The 18,274-nt window shown below is 48.9% G+C and overlaps 1 protein-coding gene across 6 annotated transcripts in view; it reads left to right on the top strand.

Annotated features, from left to right (window-relative positions):
- TGFBR3 (transforming growth factor beta receptor 3) overlaps positions 1-18,274 on the top strand; it is a 182,393-nt gene that overhangs the window by 134,458 nt on the left and 29,661 nt on the right. For all 6 annotated transcript variants that reach the window (XM_064488706.1, XM_064488705.1, XM_064488703.1 and 3 more), the window contains exons 6-12: positions 3,739-3,907; positions 5,906-6,053; positions 10,949-11,138; positions 12,936-13,270; positions 13,672-13,824; positions 16,387-16,527; positions 16,700-16,858. In XM_064488706.1, the coding sequence (XP_064344776.1) occupies positions 3,739-3,907; positions 5,906-6,053; positions 10,949-11,138; positions 12,936-13,270; positions 13,672-13,824; positions 16,387-16,527; positions 16,700-16,858 (1,295 nt within the window). The remainder of the gene's footprint in view (positions 1-3,738; positions 3,908-5,905; positions 6,054-10,948; positions 11,139-12,935; positions 13,271-13,671; positions 13,825-16,386; positions 16,528-16,699; positions 16,859-18,274) is intronic.

Here is an 18,274-nt window from a genome sequence, read left to right as displayed (position 1 = left end):
GATTCAATTTTGAAAGCATATTACTTTTAAAATAACTTCTTTATCATTATTTTTAGTTGAGTGTATTTGGAGCTCCCAAATAAGTTACTAGAAATAACAGCTCTGGTAAGTGGGTCCTTGTTAGATTGTGTGAAGATGGCATTTCAGAGCGTCAGGGTCTGTCTGCCTGCTTTAGATTTCTGCAGGGGTTGTCACCTCCCTCACGGGTAGCGTGAAGGGTGAGTTACTGGGTGCTCACTCCCAGCGCTTTTTTGAATCTGGGATGTGTGACAGGTGCGGAGAAAGGTGGACGCTGACACTGAGTGTGCGCCGTGCACAGAGGCCCTATCAGGCGCCTTTGCGTCCACCCGACTTAACCCTGCCGGTGACCCTGGGAGGAAACCGCTGTCTCCACCGTGTTGCAGAGGGGCTGGTGGAGGGCTAAGCTAACTTGCTCAAATCCACATCACTAGCAAGTGGCAAAGCCAGAGCTCGAACTCGGGCTTCTTGACCCTTGAGTCTAATGCTTACTGTCTGATGCTGTGTTTTGAGTCTTAGCCCATAAGCACAACCTAAGCATGAAGTAGGCTCCCCGCGGGGAGGCTTGTTCAGTCAAGGGGAGGGAGGAGGAGCTTCAGACGCAAGTCAGGTCCAAAGCATTGAAGTTTTTTGCTCAACTCTCGTGGTCGTCAGGAAGCTAGTGACAGACGTCGTCCCGTTGGGACAAAACAGAAAGTCTCTTTTCATAAAGGTTCTGAGCTCTGACTATGGCCTCTGTTTCTGAAGCAGAACTCGAGCACTTGAAGGACTTCTGATTACCCCCTTGGAATCTGTTAGGATAAGAACATGTGTCATGGCCCCATGTAGAATGTGGGGCTCCATTTTCTCGGCAGTGCATGCGCTTCTGTGTGCAGGAGTGACTCCCCCAAGGCTGCACACTGGGTCGGAAAGAAGTTTAAGAACCTGGTGTTTTGCCCAGTGAAAACCAGTTAACTTCTTGGCAACAGCTTTGGAGATTCCAGTCACCAGTAGGTTATAAATCACTGGCCCACGTCGTGGAGAGGAGCAGCTGGGGGAGTGAGGGTCCGTGGTTAGGCTGGCGGACCCCAAGGCGATGTCTGTCACCGTGGACTGGACTCTGCTGAGCCTGCCTCGTCCACTGCTTTCCCACAACCTGACCTGTCTCCACCCAGCCGAGCCGGGGATCCTAGGCCATGAGCCTCCCCCTGGTCTATCCCCAATGGTTCTCAGAGTGTGGTCCCTGCCCAGCAGCATCCTCATCCCTGGGGAACGGTTTACAAATGCTGGTTCTCAGGCCCACCCCAGACCAACTGAACTGAAAACTCTGGGGGCGGGGGTCCAGCCATCTGTGTGCTAGCAAGCACTCCACGTGATTCTAACGCTCGCTAACATCCAAGAACCACTACTCCAACCGGCGTGGAAGGACTGAGGGCTTTCAGTGCTCACCCCAGCTGGTCTCATTCACTGTGAGGCTTCAGGCAACGCTCTGATTTACCTGGAAACTGGAGCCTCAGTTTCCACGGCTGGAAAAGGAGGTGTTTGTGTTGCCTCCCAGGTTCCTAGAGTATTATTCTAGTTCTCAAAGTCATTTGTCAATCTTTTCCTAAAATACAAATAAGCATGTGACTCCCCTCCTCCCCCACACTTGCCAGGCTTCTACCCGGGGATTCCCCTTCGTGGTTTCCTTTCTGCTTGGCAGTTGGTGTAAGTTTTGATGCCAGACGTGGGGAAGGCCGCTTCAGGGGGAAGAAAACCACACACATGCACACACAGCAAAAAGTGATCGGCTTACTCAAGTTAGTGACAGTGGCATCTGGGAATTAAGCCCTTAATAACAGCACCTTTTAAACAATTAAACCTTTCCTAGTGCCTTCAGAGGGTCACAGTGTGGGTGAGTTTTTTGTCTGAAATCTCACACCGCTGTTGTTTAATTCAGGAAACCTTCGCCACGTGCCCACTATATAGATGCCAGCTGCAAACCCAGCACACCTGTGGACTGGATGTCCAGGCCAGAGCCCAGGAGGGCCCTAGTCTCCTGAATTCCAGGCCCGCCTGTCCCTGGCCTATATCTGCACCCTCTGATTCTTGATTTTCAGCCTTGCCACCCCAGTATCATTTTCCGTCCTGTGACCTGGGGGAGGCACCCGCAGGCCGCAGCTGCAGGGTGTGCGTTTCTCATCTGCCCAACTGGCCAAACCCTCAGCAGATGCAGCAGATGTGGAGGGGAGGCTGCTCGGCAGCTGGGTCAGCGGGGCGCTGGCCTCTTGTCTCTGAAGGGGTCTTTCGGGAGGAATCCAGAGTGCAGAGCCAGCACTTTCTTGAAGTGAGCCTCCAAGCAGGGGCCTCATGACCTCCTCTGGTCCCCTGTGTTCGAGGGGCAGCACTGGGGGGGCACGTGCATGGGGCCATGTCGCCGCAGTGTGTGTGGTGGACGTCAGTGCAGGGCGGGGAGGGCAGCGCCAGCCCGGTCTCAGTCTCGGAACTCCTGCATGAGTCTTCGCTCCTCGGTGAGACTTGCATATGAATTTGAACCCTGGCATCCTGTCCATTAAATGCAAAAGGCAGAAGTCCGCTCCATTAAAGTGCCAGGGCTCTGATGAATTACCCCTCCTGAAGAAAGTCTGCTACACCTAGAACTTCCTTGACACTGGTCCCGGCTGTCACACTGCCAGCAGTTTCAAGTTCTGTTTAAACATTTAAACCGCTGGATGGAAACCCCATTAGCCACGGGGCTGTGTCAGCGGCCTGGGCCGTCGGGGGAGTATCTTCAGACCCTCGGCGCTTGCGTCGCTTTCCCTGGCGGGGGTGGTGAGCAGCCCTCAGCCCGCGAGATAACGTTTGTGGAAGCACCTTGTAAACTGTAAAGTGCCATGTGAACATTCGTGTCTATGTCAAGACTGTGAGAAAGAGCGGAAGTCTGTCTGAATGTTTCTCCCGAACTGCTGCATTCAGTCTTTAGAGTATGAGCTGCTGTGAGGAGTAAACATGAAGGGATGATTAATTCTGCACGGTGAGCCAGAGGACCAGTTAGGCTGCTGGTTCTTCTTTTAATTGAAATAGCAAATATCCAAAGAGGAGTGTACTGGGGGATAGAACGGGTCACTGGATTCGGCGTTGAGTGTGCTGACCGAAGTATCTATTGGCTTTCAGGTGAAGTGCTTGGTAGACAGATGGCGGTGCACGTTTGCAGCTCAGAAAAGGAGTTATGATCTGGGTATAAGTTGAAGCCATGGGGGTGATTGAGATCATCCGGGAAGAAGACAGAATATAAAGAGGGTTGATGAAGGAACCGAGGTCCTTAGCTTTGGTTTATATCAAGATTAACTGTGGAGCTTTTCAAAAAGAAAGCTCCCTAGGCCCCATCTAGATCTTCTGAATCTGACTCTGGGGTCCAAGCAGGTGGATTCTGGTATGCACCAAAGACTGAGGACCGCGGGTACTTGAGGGTGAGCAGAGGAGGAACCAGTGAGAGATGGAAAGACAGGTGAGGACGAGGGCAAAGCAGAAGCACACAGAACAGGAAAGGAGAGGATTTAGACGAAAAGAGGCCACTGGGGTTCGTCAGTAGGAGGCCGCTGGCAGCCAGCAGGGAGGCACTTCAGGACGGAGGCTGAGGGGTTCGGAGGCCCTGACTGTGGGCTTGTGGTTCCCTGTGTGCTGCACTTGCCCTGTGTCACTGTCACCTTCTCTCCTTTGAGTCTGGTTACCGCGTAGTTCAATGTGTTTCTTTACTTTCAGATCAAGTGTTCCCTCCCACGTGCAACATAGGGAAGAATTTTCTCTCCCTCAATTACCTTGCCGAGTACCTTCAGCCCAAAGCTGCAGAAGGCTGTGTGATATCCAGCCAGCCCCAGGATAAAGAGGTGCACATCATTGAGTTAATCACCCCCAACTCTAACCCCTACAGGTGAGTGTGTGTGTGTGTGTTTTCCTCACTGAGAAGCGAGGAAAACAAAGACCTGGTGTGACTTGATGCGATTCTCACGAGGTGGGAAGGGGTGCCGCCCTCCCCGTGTGAGGGGGAGGGCGCCGGCGCTTTGGGTGAGAAACTGCGAAGAAGAGCGTACAGGCACCGGGGGTGTATTTTATCTCCTGCGTCTGCCTCTAGACCCCACGTACTGCAGGTGAGTTCCTGACGCCTCATCTGAACCACCTGGTAGTTGTCCATCGGTGTCTGCGGGAGGTTGGTTCCAGATCCCCCTCCGTTACCAAAATCCAGAGAGGCTCAAGTCCCTTGTGTGAAATGGCATGGTGTTTGCATATAACCTGCACACATCCTGCCGTACACTTTAAATCACCTCTGGATCACTTACAATACCGAATACAGTGTGGATGCTCTGTAAACGGTTGCCTGCAAGTGGCAAATTCAATTTGGGACTTCCTGGAACCTTTCTGGCCCAGTATTTTCCACTCGTGGTTGAATCTGCAGATGTGGGACCTGCAGGGACGGAGGGCGGACCGCGCCCGTCACAGGACAAGCAGTCTTACTCTCTTGTCCAGCCCTGCTAAGGAAATTACAAAATGTGCCTTATTGACATGAGCATCATTTAAACAACATTATGTTTTTTAACAAAATCCTGTGTATAATGTCCTCAGAACATTTTTGCACTCATAACTGTTTACTTTAAACTTATATGTGAGTGTGTGTGTGAGAGAGAGTGCACGTGAGTGTGAGTGTGTGTGTCAGAGGACCGGCCCTTCGCGGTGACACACCAGAGAGCCATTAGACACCACCTGCCTGTGCCTGTCCCGCCCTCAGCGTCCTTCCCCAGGACTGGAGATTTAACCCTCTCCATCAGGAATGATTGGGGAATTTAAAACAGAGAGAAAGGGGGGAGAGGAGGCCCTTCTACTCTGACCTGCATTTCATGTGCACTAGTGAGTTAAATTGTAAATTTGCATCGTAGAGAGACTTCCCAGTTAAAATTCTAATCAAACTTTGATTTCAAAAGTGAATAAACTACAGATCAGTTTTTACCAAATTACCAGATTCCATTCTGTCCCATGTGAAGAATTTTGTGGAAAATTAAAATGCAGTGGGAATTGAAACAATTTGGCAAATGTGCTTAGATGTTCAGCCTGAGGCTTCATTTGAGCGTATCATTCATTCTATGCTTTACAAGTGTGTCAAACCAAGATGGAAGTGAAGACTTTGCCCTAAATCCAGAATGACAGAGATGTTGTTGTTAGTAAAATTTTCTCTTTTGTACTGAATTCTTAGAAGTTTGGTTTGTGTTTATTAATTTTCCAGTAATCAGTTGGTTGACCATCTGTTTTTTTGTTTTAATAACTGTATATCCAGAAGTTTGGGAAAGTAAATGCAGATACGAGTTTGTAGCAAATGTTAATGGCTTAAGCAAACCTTTTATAAGTCAGGAAATTCTCGAGCCTTTGGCCTCTTATTTTATTCTGAAGTTTACTAATTTTTTTCTGCCTTGCCTCCCTCTTACGTCCACCCTGCCACCCTGCCACCCTCCACTCACCAAACTGCCACCCACTTCTGGTTTTGAAGGATTTTGAGCACATAGTAAACTAGAATGTTACACATTGAAGGTGTCAGAGGTTGAAAAAGCAACAATTCTGCTTCAAAAGTAAACTCTTCTGGTTTGTTCAAGTCCATTTCAAACAGTGGCTATACTGAGAAGCCACCTTTTTTTTTTTTTTTCCAAGGAAGAGAAAAATGTTGGTGGCTAATTATCAGCAGGCGCGTTTTTGTATTGTTATGTAAAACCATTTTGTTATGTGTGCACTAACAATCTGTTTTGCACATGTCATTTGCCTGGGATTCAGGCCAGCTTTTTAATCAACTGGCCAGACATTGGAAACATGAAGACTTGGAAGAGGGGACATAGTTGCAACTTTCTGGCATTTGGGTGCTCACTCTGCCTTTGTTTTCCATCCACAGTGCTTTCCAGGTGGATATAATAATTGACATAAGACCTTCCCGAAAGGAACCTGAGGTGGTCAAAAATCTCATCCTGATCTTGAAGTGCAAAAAGTCTGTCAACTGGGTGATCAAATCTTTCGACATTAAGGGAACCCTGAAAGCTGTCGTAAGTTGGTCGAGCATTTCCTTGTTTGATGAAGGGCAGTAATTTAACCTGAGTGTGAGTGTGTTATTTTTGTAAAGTTTCTGCCTCTCTGGCATCTCTCTTAACGCTCTCCGTTATTTTTCAGTTTGTAAAACGAGCTCCTCCTTGGCTTCTCCCTATAAGAGCGGTCAGGGTGGTGGTTAAAAACATGGCCTGAGGTCAGTCAGACCCAGATTTAAGCTTAGACTCTGCCATTTACAAACTGAGACCTTGGGCAAGTCCCTTCGCCTGTCTAGACCCCACTTGCCTCATCTGTGAAATTCCTGAAATGTACTGGCGTGCCTTCCCATCTCAGTAAGTAGAAGACCGCGAGCCCGATGAAGCCCTTCCCGGCCGGGAGCCCTGTGCAGGGGCCTGGGTGACGCGGTCCTGCGCGTCAGCTCTCCCCCGGGGCTTAGGTGTTTAGCGGAGGCCTGGGAACTCCGCTGGCTCCAGCTCATTTTTCTTTTTTGAGATAAATACTTGGTATTGCCTTGCCTTTTTGCTTGCTTCTAACTTCTAAGGGTTGTGAGGTGATGCTGGCAAAGTACCCCCCGCCTGTGCCCGAAGCATTGTATTTCATGAAGGAAATACACTTAAGAGGCTTCTCCGGGTGGCGTGAGAGGCAAACAGCAGCTGCTTTCCTGAAAAGTTGAATGTTGAAATTTGGTAAAATAAATCATTTTCAGACACGTTTAGGGAGATGACTGTTTGACAGAGTATTGGAAGTAAAGGAAGAAATCCCCCCCCCCCATTTTTAAGAAGATAATTATCTCTTTAGCATCTCTTCGGTGGGCTCAAATGTTTTTGTTTACTTCAAACTTTCTGTATTTTTACATTTAAAACATGTTTCTTATAAGCAACATATACTTAGGTTTTATTTTTATTTTATTTTATTTTTTAACTTTTTTATTGATTTATAGTCATTTTACAATGTATCATTTTCCAGTGTAGAGCACAATTTTTCAGTTATGCATGAACATTCGTATATTCATTGTCACTTTTTTTTCTCAGTGCATCTCTTTGGTGGGCTCAAATTTTTGTGCATTGTCTTTTTAAAAACTTGTGGCCAGCTCCTCTGTCAGGACCTGCATCGAGTCAGCGGGAGTGGGTTTTATGTTTCCAGTATGTGGGGAGAGGGACGCCTTCGGCCTGGGTGTTACTCATTCACGGCACCTTCGCGTGATGAAGCAGTAAAAGAGCCTAGGCAGCGTCGGGAGCGAGCACTTGCCAGAGGCAGCAAAGCCGCGAGCTCACACTCCTTAATCTTGAAGGAATTGTTTCTGGCTCCTGTGGGTCTCTTTCTTTTTTTCCCTAACTTTGCGAGGATCCCAGCAAGCCGCCGTGTGTGACGGCGGCCCGTCACTTTGGTGTCGAGCACAAGGCCCAGCAGTGACTCGCCGAAGCCGGAGCTGTGCTGACTGCCTTGCCTGGCGTGGCCTGAGGGGCGCTGGTGACCTGGGGTGTCTGCAACCTTGGCCGCCTGGCACACTAACCAAATGTTTTTAATTTCAGAATAACAAAAACAGGAAAGGGAATCATGCTTTGAAAGGCAAAAACATACGGTACCTTTTAATTCCCTGCTGGGGTTCTTGTGTAAATGTTCTTCTGGCCCTGACCCTCAGTGGTTCTTCCTCCCCCCGAGCGTGTGCGCCCGGCCCCTGGCAGCCCTGGAGTGCACTCTGAACGTCCCCACTTCTCATAGGAATCAGAAAGGCTCGAAATGAGATCGCTCGTCCCTGTGCAAGGTCTGTTTGTGTTACTCTTCTTGGCTGCACTCCTGCTCCAGGCCGGTTTTGGACAATGCACGACAACATTACTAAACAATTGGGTAATGTTTCATGGTGTTCTTTTTCACTCTCCCAGTCAGTTTCATGCTTGGTGAGTCCTTAACTCCCGCCTCAGATGTGAATTCTGACTGTGCTGGGAGGGAAGGTTACCTGCTAATGAAAAGGTAGAGTGGAAAGAGTCCTGGCTGTGGGGCCGGACAAAGTGGGTTCAGATCCTGTTTCCAATTGCCATTACTCCCAGTAAACACTGAACTCTGAGTGCGTGCCCTTGATGGCGCTCACCTGAGAGTTCTCGTGAGGGTTAGCAGAGGGCATTTATTCGTTCAGCATTTGTTAAGTGCGTCCTGAGTATTTTATCTCAAGCAAGCGGCCGGCACACGGTGAGCTCACGTGAGCCTCGGGCTCCCCTCCTCCGAAAAGGGCTGGCAATGCCTACCTCCTTATATTCTGGAGGAGAACTACACAAGGGAACACGTGGAAAGCTCTTAGCGCGGCACCGTAAAAGGGGGGTTCATTTTCCTTCTGCAAGCAATTCTGTACATGTTTGTCTGTAGGCACAACTAGCTTCTCTAAACAAAGTGAAAACAGAGACAAACGTCCACTAAAGGGACCGGAAGGGACTTGCTGGGTGAGGTAAAGAGGAGACCCACTGAGCGTGGGTGCGCGTGCGTGTGTTGGGGGTGCGACGTGGGCAGAATGCACCCTCCCAGTGGCAGAATGATCCAGAGGGACACAGAGGGCTGCGCTGTGGCAGGAATGGGACAGCCAGAAGTGTGCACGTCGCCACGCCCAGGTCCAGCTTTGCCTTCAGGGCCCTGTGGACCGTGCATAAGTGCATTTTGGAGGAACCTCCAAATCATGAAAGACTAGATGGAGGAAACTTGTTGGAAATGTCCCACTGGACTGTTTCATACGGCTTCAGGGCTTCAAGTTTGGAAAAAACAGCTTATTCTTAGAAGAGACATTTTTTAATCCCAGTGGGACTCTGCACTGCACTGTCTGCCCAACTCCTCCCCCAGCCCCCGGCCCAGACGCCAGCAGTTCTGACGCAGGTGTGTTTGGTGGAGGAGGGGCGGCGGGGAGGGCACCCAGACTCTACTTAGCTGGGAAAGATGGGTGGTATTTGAGACCCTCTTGAACACAACCACGTGGAGTAGCTGTACCGAGGCCTTGGAAAAGCCTCGGGACTCCCAGAAATACAGGATGAGGATTGCTGGAAACCAGCTTGCCTGCCGCTGTCCCAAACCTTACAGCTTTACAAATGTATTGATGGATTTTTAGCCTTGTAGGTCCCAAAGTATAATCAGTGAGGGCTGTACCGACAGCTCCTAGAGTTACTGTGGGAAGGTGTAACCAAGGCCTTGCATTTTGGCACAGGAAGGACAGGTGGCAGTCACGATGATAGTGTCCTGGAAATGCAGTGTTTTCTCAGCTGGCCAACGACATGAGAGGCTGGGGCAGACGAGGCCAAGCAGTGTTGTTTAGGCCAGGGTTGCCTCTCCAGCCAATCGAAATGACATGCTGCCCCAAAAAGCTGGAGGAGCTGTGCCGGAGAAACTGCTGTGGGCTCAGTGAATACAGAGTTCTAAGAACAAACCGGGTCCTTCTTTCCTTCATTCTAGCTTCCTTCCTTCCTTCCTCCCACCCTCCCCCCCTTCTCCCTTCCTTATCTTCCTGTCCCTAAGGAGTTTTCTCTGAACCCGAGGAAGAAGAGCAGAACCCAAACTTGTGAAACTGAGTTTTCGCAAATGGCTACAGAATTCGGTTAAAGCTCTCAATGGTCCCTTTGTGTGCATTTTTATGACTGGCCAGTCTGGCAGTTTTATCTCAGACATGCACTTTGGGTAGTAGAAGAATATACTGGGTGAGACCCTTTAAGCTTTGAATTGGAAAATGTGTGTCCTCAGCCAATATCCCACAACCAAAGAGGCCAGGAGGACTTCGAGGCTGTGAATCTTCTGTGGCTCTACAGTGGGAAAGGATTAATATTTAGTCATGTTACGAGCAAACAGAATGGGAAACAAATGGGGAATTTAGGGAAAATGCTGCGTGTATGCAGAAGAAAATAATTGGGCATGGAAATTAAAGTGATTTTTATACGGCATGAAATGGCATAATCTGCTTGCTGGAAGGGGCTTCCAGCCTTGTTGGAGCAGTTGTTGAAAACGTGGTGACCTCCCTTTGGGGTCCTCTGCAGCACTCCGCTCCCTCGCATCTGGGAAGATCACTGCCGTCGGAGTCAGAAGGTGACACGGAAATTTACATTCCATGTCCTTGTTACTCAGAGTCCTTTTATGTCCTTTTCTGGAAAGATTTCTGTCATTCAGTTTCAATTTTGTAACTGATTGCCAAGTGAAAGTTAACTTTAAGACTTACTTGTATTGCTGGATAGAGATATTGGTACTTAGAGGGACAGTAACTTAATTAATATTTTAGAACATAAAATCAGCATATTCTATTAATAGAATTGGCAAAGTGTCTACAATGACACTTTGCTCACAGTGATTGCTAAATCGATCATAAATTATAAATGAAGTGTAGACTTCTGTTGTTTCAGCACATGGAATTCAACAGGTTACAAAGATGGGATGTCTACACAGTGGAGTAATGAGGTGGTGCCTTTTTTCATTTGATTCTCAGGGACGGGAAGTGAAGCATAGGCGCTTGGGGACAACGTAACATGCACGTCTTCATGCTTTATATGTAATTTTAAATAAAATAAGGGAGGGTTTGGGACACATATTTGGTATGTGTGTGTTAATAATTTAAACATTAACTCTGCAGTGACATGCTGGCATGCTTATGGTAATTAGATTATCAACCAGGACAAAGACCGATTATGTCATCTGTAACAACACCAGCGACCCAAATGGTGTGATCAAACGGCGTGAACAGATGGTTCTCAGTCTGCTGTTAAAGATTTTCACGTCAGTGTTCGTAGCCCAAGGAAAGTAGGGGTCAGAAGGACGAACGGTTCTCTCACACCCAGGATAGAACTCACCTGTTTCAGACACTTAGTTGCTCTTACTTAAGGCACTGCTTAATTTTGTAAACTCGTGGGTGAAATTTTACTATTACTGTCTTCAGGCTCCTAACAGTATTGGCTTTGGGAAAGAAAGCGAAAGATCCATGATAATGACCAAGTCGGTGAGAGCCGACATCCCTTCAACCCAGCAGAGTCTGGTCAAGTGGGCTTCGGACAACGGCTACAGCCCCGTGACGTCATACACAGTGGCTCCTGTGGCTAACAGGTTTCATCTGCGTCTGGAAAACAACGGTAAGTAGGTTTTTTTTTTTTAATGAAAATATCCTCCAAATGAAGCTTTCCAACGAGGAGCTCTCATTTCAGCTTAAGTGGTGCCGCTTGTCTGTTGCAAACTTTAACGATTCATTTGACTGCTTTTTACTATGAAGCTTAAAGTTGCCTAGAACTACACTAGATGATTTTGGAGAAACCATCCAGACAGGCTTTTTCAGTAACGTGGAGCTGATCGCGTGCTGGAGAGCTTTGTGGCGGATCGCTTTCACTGTGACTAGCTTAAGGGCGGGCTAGCCTGGGCTCTGCTCTCAGGGGCCCTGGAGCCCACTTGTGGCTGAGATACAGAGGGGCCGGGACTGCGGGGGAGAAGTCAGTCCTACAAGAAGAACAGTCACGAGGACTCATTCTTGCCCAGAAGGAATGTGGGAGCTATTACCCCACCACGATGGAGGAGAAAGCAGACACTTAACACGTCCTGAGGCTTTCCAGAGTCTGACAGATGTGGGAGTTAAACCCCAGGTTTTCTGATCCCCAGACCTCTTCCTCACCGTGTGGTACTGCCACTGAGTGCGGTGCCCGCAGAGCGAAGGTTAGGAGTGCCCGCTCAAGCCCCAGCCCTGCCGCTTGTCTGCTGTTGGGAAGTTCCTTAACCTCTGAGCCTCACGTTTCTCCTCAGTAACATGGGGGCAACGATAGGACCCACTTTGCAGGATTGTTTTGAAGGTTTCTATCAAAGTACAAATTAAAAACCTCCAGGGGGAAGGGTGTAGCTCAGTGGTAGAGTGCGTGCTTAGCGTGCATGAAGTCCTGGGTTCAATCTTCGCACCTCTGTTGAAAAAAGCAAGCCTCCAAAGCTCTGACTTCTTTTGGACCCATACAACCGTGCCATCCTTTTCACAAAGATAGTATTCAGTGCTGTGTCTACCGGTCATCTCCACCCCCAGCTCCCACCGAGTTGGACTGGCCACAGGCATACATCACTTGGCTTTAGATAGTGGGTGTAGAGGATACTGGGAAAAGTTATTTTTTTTTTCCTTTAAATTGTTATACTGAGTATGGATTGTATGGAAATGTGTCTCTCCCGTTGAAGGAATGACGGTGCCTACGCGGCTCTTCCCTTCCTCCTTGGGGTCTAGGATCTGAAAGACCAGGGTGCCGAGATACCTGTTAGAATTTAGCGTTCAAAAAGGAGGTCGCAGAATAATTTTAAAACACATGTTGTTTCAAAAATCTTTAGAGAAACTATTCTAAAGAATCTCTAGATTCAAGGTAAGTATTTCAGTGGCATTTGAATGGAATGATATCGTCCATGTAACTTGTTCAAATCAGATTTTTATAGCTTGAAGTGCCTTAGAAATCAACTAACCCAATGGTTCTTAGTCTTGGCTGCACATTGGGATCACATGGGGAGCTTTAAAACATAACGATTTGTTTGGTACCACCCCAGAGAGTCCAATTTTTCATTGGCCTGGGTGTAGCCTGAGCAGAAGGACTTTTTTTTAAACTCCCAAAGTGATTTGAATGTGCAGCCAAAGTTGAGAGCCTCTGATCTGATCCAACCTCTTAATTTTTAAAATTGGGAGCCTTTAGCACAGAGGAGTAAGCCACCTGCCCAGAGCCGCACAGCCAGTTAGAAAGAACGTGAGGTCTCAAAGGCCAGCTTCCAGACCCCTCGTCTCCCTTACGCACTGTTTGTCAGGAGTGGCTTTGCACGTGACGTTCTGTGCTGGTCCCTCCTGCTCCTGCCTCTGACGCTGATGGCTGTGGCCTGGCAGCAAACGCTGATGGTGCTCTGCCTTCTTCTGTTACCGCCAGAGGAGATGAGCGATGAAGAAGTCCACACCATCCCTCCTGAGCTACGGATCCTGCTGGACCCTGGCGCCCTGCCGGCCCCGGACAGCCCGCCCCTCCGGGGAGGGGGAGGCCGGAACGGAGGCTTCCCCTTTCCTTTCCCCGATATCGCCAGGAGAGGCCGGCAGGACGGGGGAGAGGACAGGGTCCCTCAGCCAAAGGACCCTGTCATGCCCAGCTTACAGCTGTTTCCTGGTCCCAGAGAGCCCGAGGAAGTGCAGGGGAGCATGGATGTTGCCCTGTCTGTCCAATGTGACAATGAAAAGATGACTGTGGCTGTAGAAAAAGACTCTTTTCAGGTCAGTGACGTTTCTTAAAGGAGAGAAGCCCCCCCCCCCGCCCCCAGCTTGCGCTTGTCCGCGTGTGCTGGTTCCCTCTAGCTCTCCCACTTTCGAGCTCCTGAGCCTCGACGCTGTTTTCTCGGTTGGATGGGCTCACTTCCCCTTGGCTGGAATTCTCAGCCGGTTCCTGTTGTTCTCAGGGAGGGGGGTTCCAGATCCTTGTGTGTCAATATTTTGCTATTGAATTTCTAAGGCCAACAAGCACAATTCTCGGGCTGTTGAGAGGTGGTAGGCTGGAAGGTGGGGGGGGGGGAGCCCAGCCTCCAGCAGCCTTTGCTCGGAAGAGCAGGCGAAGCGTGTCAGCTGTGTGCCATAGAGCTGCCCGGGCCCCTGCATATCTTTTGGTGGTGTTGTTTCAGGCCAGCGGCCACTCTGGGATGGAGCTCACCTTGTTGGATCCTACCTGCAAGGCCAAGGTGAATGGCACCCACTTCATTTTGGAGTCTCCCCTGAACGGCTGCGGGACGTGGCACCGGCGGTCAGCCCCTGACGGCGTGGTTTACTCTAACTCTGTGAGTGTCCTCCGGGGCAGCGCTTTGCCCTTTTCCAGAGCCGTGCCGGGTGTTCCCTTAAAATTAGTCTTCAAATTTCTATGAAAGTGAGGAGGGGCGTGTACCCCAGGCCCGGACAAAGCCAAGTGTGAGTTCTCAACTAAATGGGATGCACTTTGACCCTGAGTTCTCTTGTTTTACTGGGGAGTCTGTGGAAGGAGGGAGGCCCTGTTTTCTTGGCTGGAGCATTTGTGCAGATCCCTCCCGCCATCCTTCCGTCTCCGCGTGACCAAGGGCTCACTGGGGGGTGATGATGACCGTCTCTGGCTGAGCTGCGGGATCCAGCAGCCTGGTCCGCGTGAGGATACAATCCGAGCCTGTGGGCTGTGGGGAGCACCTCTGTACGCCGAGCTAATCTGGCCTCACATGGGTCTTGGCTAGAAGTGGGAAGACTTCTCCCTCATGAACAAAAGAGCCAGAGGAGAGAAATCTGAAAAGGGCCTTTCGGGAGTTGTTCGATCTCCCTCCATCTCCAAGGAGGACCCTAAATTGAAGAAAACTTCTACTTTGAAGTTACCCAGCAGGGGAGCCCACAGACGCCCCGCATGGTGAGCCATTGCGAGAGCTACCCTTCACTTTGCAGGCATCAGTCTTGGCAGCTCGTCTAAATCTTTCCTCTAAAGATTAACCCTGTTCTTGTGGAGATGGACACTAAGCAGGGGGTGTTAAAGGGATCTGAACATGGAATCTCAAAAGGACTTTAAAGTGCTAATTTTGCAATTTGAGTGGTACTTTTGACGGTAGCAAGAGGGCTCAAAATCCCTGTGACCAGCTTTGACATGCCGTGTGTCTGCGCTCGGCGCCTGCCCCAGCTTTGGCGTGGGGTAGGGGGGCTGCGACAGCGCGTTCATTCCACCACCAGTCAACTGATACACTCGCCCCATCCAGAGACGAGCCTGGCACTCTGGTCAGGGTGGCTTGTGTGGGGGCTGACTCCTGTGAGCCAAGTTTGCTGTTCCTCAGATGATCTTAGAATGTTTGAGCTGGAAAGAACCCTAAGATGACCTCACTCAACTTCCTCATTTCACAGGTGAGGAGACTGAACTCCAGGGAGCTGAGAGACTTGCTTGGATCTAAGGGGCTAGTTAAGAGCAGAGCCAGGACTGAGCCCGGCTTCCTGACCCCTCACCCCTCACCGTCCCCGACACTAGGCTGGAGGAGCTAATTCCCCTTTGTTACTGGAATCATTTATTAACCTTTGACTTCTATGAGCAACACTCTCCTGTGAATTCCAGCACTGATTTTCTTGCAGTTACCCAGTTTCTCCAGATGGAATGACTGTTGTATATTATTGGTATACTTGATTTTGGAATTTTAAACTTGTATCTAAATTAATGCCAATAAGAGGCCACGGTAATCTGTCTGTTAATTAAACAAAGGGGCATCTGCCTCAGGAGAGAAAGGCCTATCCCTTCCCCTTGTTTTTTGTTTGCTTGTTTGTTTGTAATTACGGTAGCGACGGTAATAACCTAACGCTTCAGCTGCATCAATACTCTGTCCTGAGAACCCGGCGCAGAACAGAGAGGCCGTTTTCTGTTTTTCACTCCCAGTCTGCTGTCTTCAGTGACTATTTTGAGTGTTCCTTCCACTTACAATTGTTTATAATAATTCTCAGACTTACAGTATATTTTGTTTAGTAACATACTCACGACCTAAGGACACGGAGTGAAAAATCAAACAAACAAACAAAAGCCACAGCTATCCCACATATGCAAAGAAATCAGGATTTTATTTATGGAGCACTGGTCCTGGGGGGGCTTCATCTTTTCTGGAAGTAGCCTAAGAGTAATCATTTCAAGCAGTGTGAAGCTGGATTGTCGGGGCACAGAACGGGTTGTCCTTGCCTGCATCTGTGCACCACTCGGAAGATGCCGTGGCGGGTGGAGGAGCGCGGGAGAAGAGAGGAGGAGGGAGTGGCTCAGTAGTAAACGTGAGGTCCTTTGCTTCTAACTCAAACCACACTTTGTCAGATCTTGATGGACACAAGTAACAAACGCTCCTTGGATTAGCCAAACTGTATTTCTTAGAGTTTTCAGGTTCCTAAGGAGAATCCCCCCTCCCCCACAGTACAGGGGGGCCTGTGGACAACTACATCCGACCTCCCCTCAGTGCCTGGTGCTTCCCCACTGTTTGAAGTAATTTATGCTTTTTTCACAAGGGAAAAATGTATATTTTAGTTTAAATCTTTGTTTTGTTGTGTTTTTTTGATAGGGAGGTAATTAGGGTTATTTTAGAATTTTATTTTGTTTAGTGGAGGTGCTGGGGCTTGAACCCAGGACCTTGTGCATGCTGAGCACGTGCTCGACCACTGAGCTGTGCTCCCCCTTTAGTTTAAATCTTAATTTTAATGTGCATTGGGCTTCTTATTTTTCATTTCTTTGAGGATGAAAACCTAAAAAAAACTTGGCATCAGGTCTCCAGTTTGCCTTTGCACTATAGTCACCTGGTTGTTTGTGTGGGGCAGAGACAAATGCATGGGACTCGGGTTTTGCTAACACTGTCCGTGCTTCCCTTGCCTTTCAGATTGTGATGCAGGCCCCAACCCCTGGGGACAGCAGTGGCTGGCCGGAGGGCTATGAAGATCTGGAGTCTGGCGATAATGGGTTTCCGGGAGATGTGGATGAAGGAGAAACTTCCTTCTCCAGCCGACCTGAAGTCGTGGTGGTGGGTGCTGTTCGTAGTCCGCAGGGAGTGTTTCCTTTCTAGCTGGCTTTAGCTGGGGACTGTTGGAAACTAAAATCAGATGTTAAAGGCTAAAGCTCATAAAGCTACAGGCTAAAGCTTCTTTTGACTGTGATTTATCTCCATCTGTTTTTTTCTTTTCTTTTTTTCTTAGTTTAATTGCAGCCTGCGGCAAGTGAGGAATCCCAATAGCTTCCAGGACCCGCCCACCAGAAATGTCACCTTCAACATGGAGCTGTACAACACTGACCTCTTTCTGGTGCCCTCCCAGGGGGTCTTCTCGGTGGCCGAGAATGGGCACATTTATGTTGAGGTGAGAGCCACACGTCGGCATGGGCTGGCAGGTCGGCGCTGGGCTGGCAGGTTAGCGCTGGTGTGTGGTCGCTTGTGGGCAGGAGCTCCCTGGAGCAGACCCTTCCTGCTCTTCCTCGAGGCCTTGACCAGCTCGGCGCCAGAGCTTGACTCTGAAGATGCTTCTGGGTTGATTTCTGATTAAAGAAGGAAATTTCAGGATTCTCTACATTATGCTAAATGGAGAGAGTATTTTATAGATGAATGGATGAATGTTTAAAAAAGAAAAATCAGCAGTGTGAATGCTGATGAAGCCCTGTCCTTGCTTTGTCCTCGGCATTTTTCAAACAGCTGTTCAGTAGTTGCAACATGAGAGTTAACCAAGGAACATTTCAGACCACCTCACGTTATTTTTAAATTGCGCACACTTTTGAGTGAAGCACTGTGTGCCACCATATCTCATGAAAATTTTCTTTCTAAATCATTATGTAAAGTCATCTATAAATTTACTAAAACTGTCTCCTACATATGACAGTAGTAATCACACGTAGCACAAATCTGTGGAGTGATTACAACAATATTAGGTCACGGTGGTAATACTGAAATAAGGACAGCTAACATTCATTATGGAGTGAGAAGAATTCTAGTGGGGGAGGGCACAGCTCAGTCGCAGAGCGTGTGCTTAGCATGCCTGAGGTCCCAGGTTCAATTCCCGGTGCCTCCATTAAAAACCTAATTACCTCAGCCCCTCCCCACCAAAAAAGAATTGTAAAAGAGAAAGTTACCTTTCAAAGCAATTCTGTGAGACAGGACTGTTAATATCCCCATTTTATGGATGAGGAAATTGAGGCACAAACTTGTCTAAGGTCACGCAGTTAGGACCTAGTGGAATTGAGTGGGAGTTCACACTTGGGCCCACGCAGTTATCCACTGCGTGCTGCCGTCTATCCCCCAAGTGCCATTTGAAAGGGGAGAAAACGTAACCTCTTAGCAGCGCAGAGATCCAGTTCACAGATTGGACTCCAGAGAAGGTCCCAGGGTGTCTGCTGGCCTGACAGGGAGATGGTCCTCTGTTGAGCTGGTTTCGGTGCTGAGCTGCACGCTGGTGTCCTCCTTCACGGTGGGAAGAGGGAGAAGCTTACGGGGCCAAAATGGGAAACTTCCATATATTAAAAGTGACTTCAGCGCACATAATTCTATTTCAGAAAGACAAATAACTCACATTTGTACTGATTCTGGGACGGAGCCTGCTGGCTCGGGACGTCTTCCTGGATTGTCTCCTGTTTCTGCCTCCCCATTCTGAGAGCTCTTCTCTTTCTTTGGGCCTACCGTCCTTCTCTGCTGGGGAAGATGTACTGTTCTCTACGTGATGTCCCTGATCAGGGCCCTCTCCTCACCCAAGACCATCTCTTTCTTCTTGCTTTTCTGGCTGCACAAT

This window comes from Camelus dromedarius, chromosome 9 (genome assembly GCF_036321535.1).
Source record: "Camelus dromedarius isolate mCamDro1 chromosome 9, mCamDro1.pat, whole genome shotgun sequence".
In the NCBI taxonomy this organism is placed as follows: Eukaryota; Metazoa; Chordata; class Mammalia; order Artiodactyla; family Camelidae; genus Camelus; species Camelus dromedarius.
This window is presented reverse-complemented; position numbering and strand designations above follow the sequence as displayed.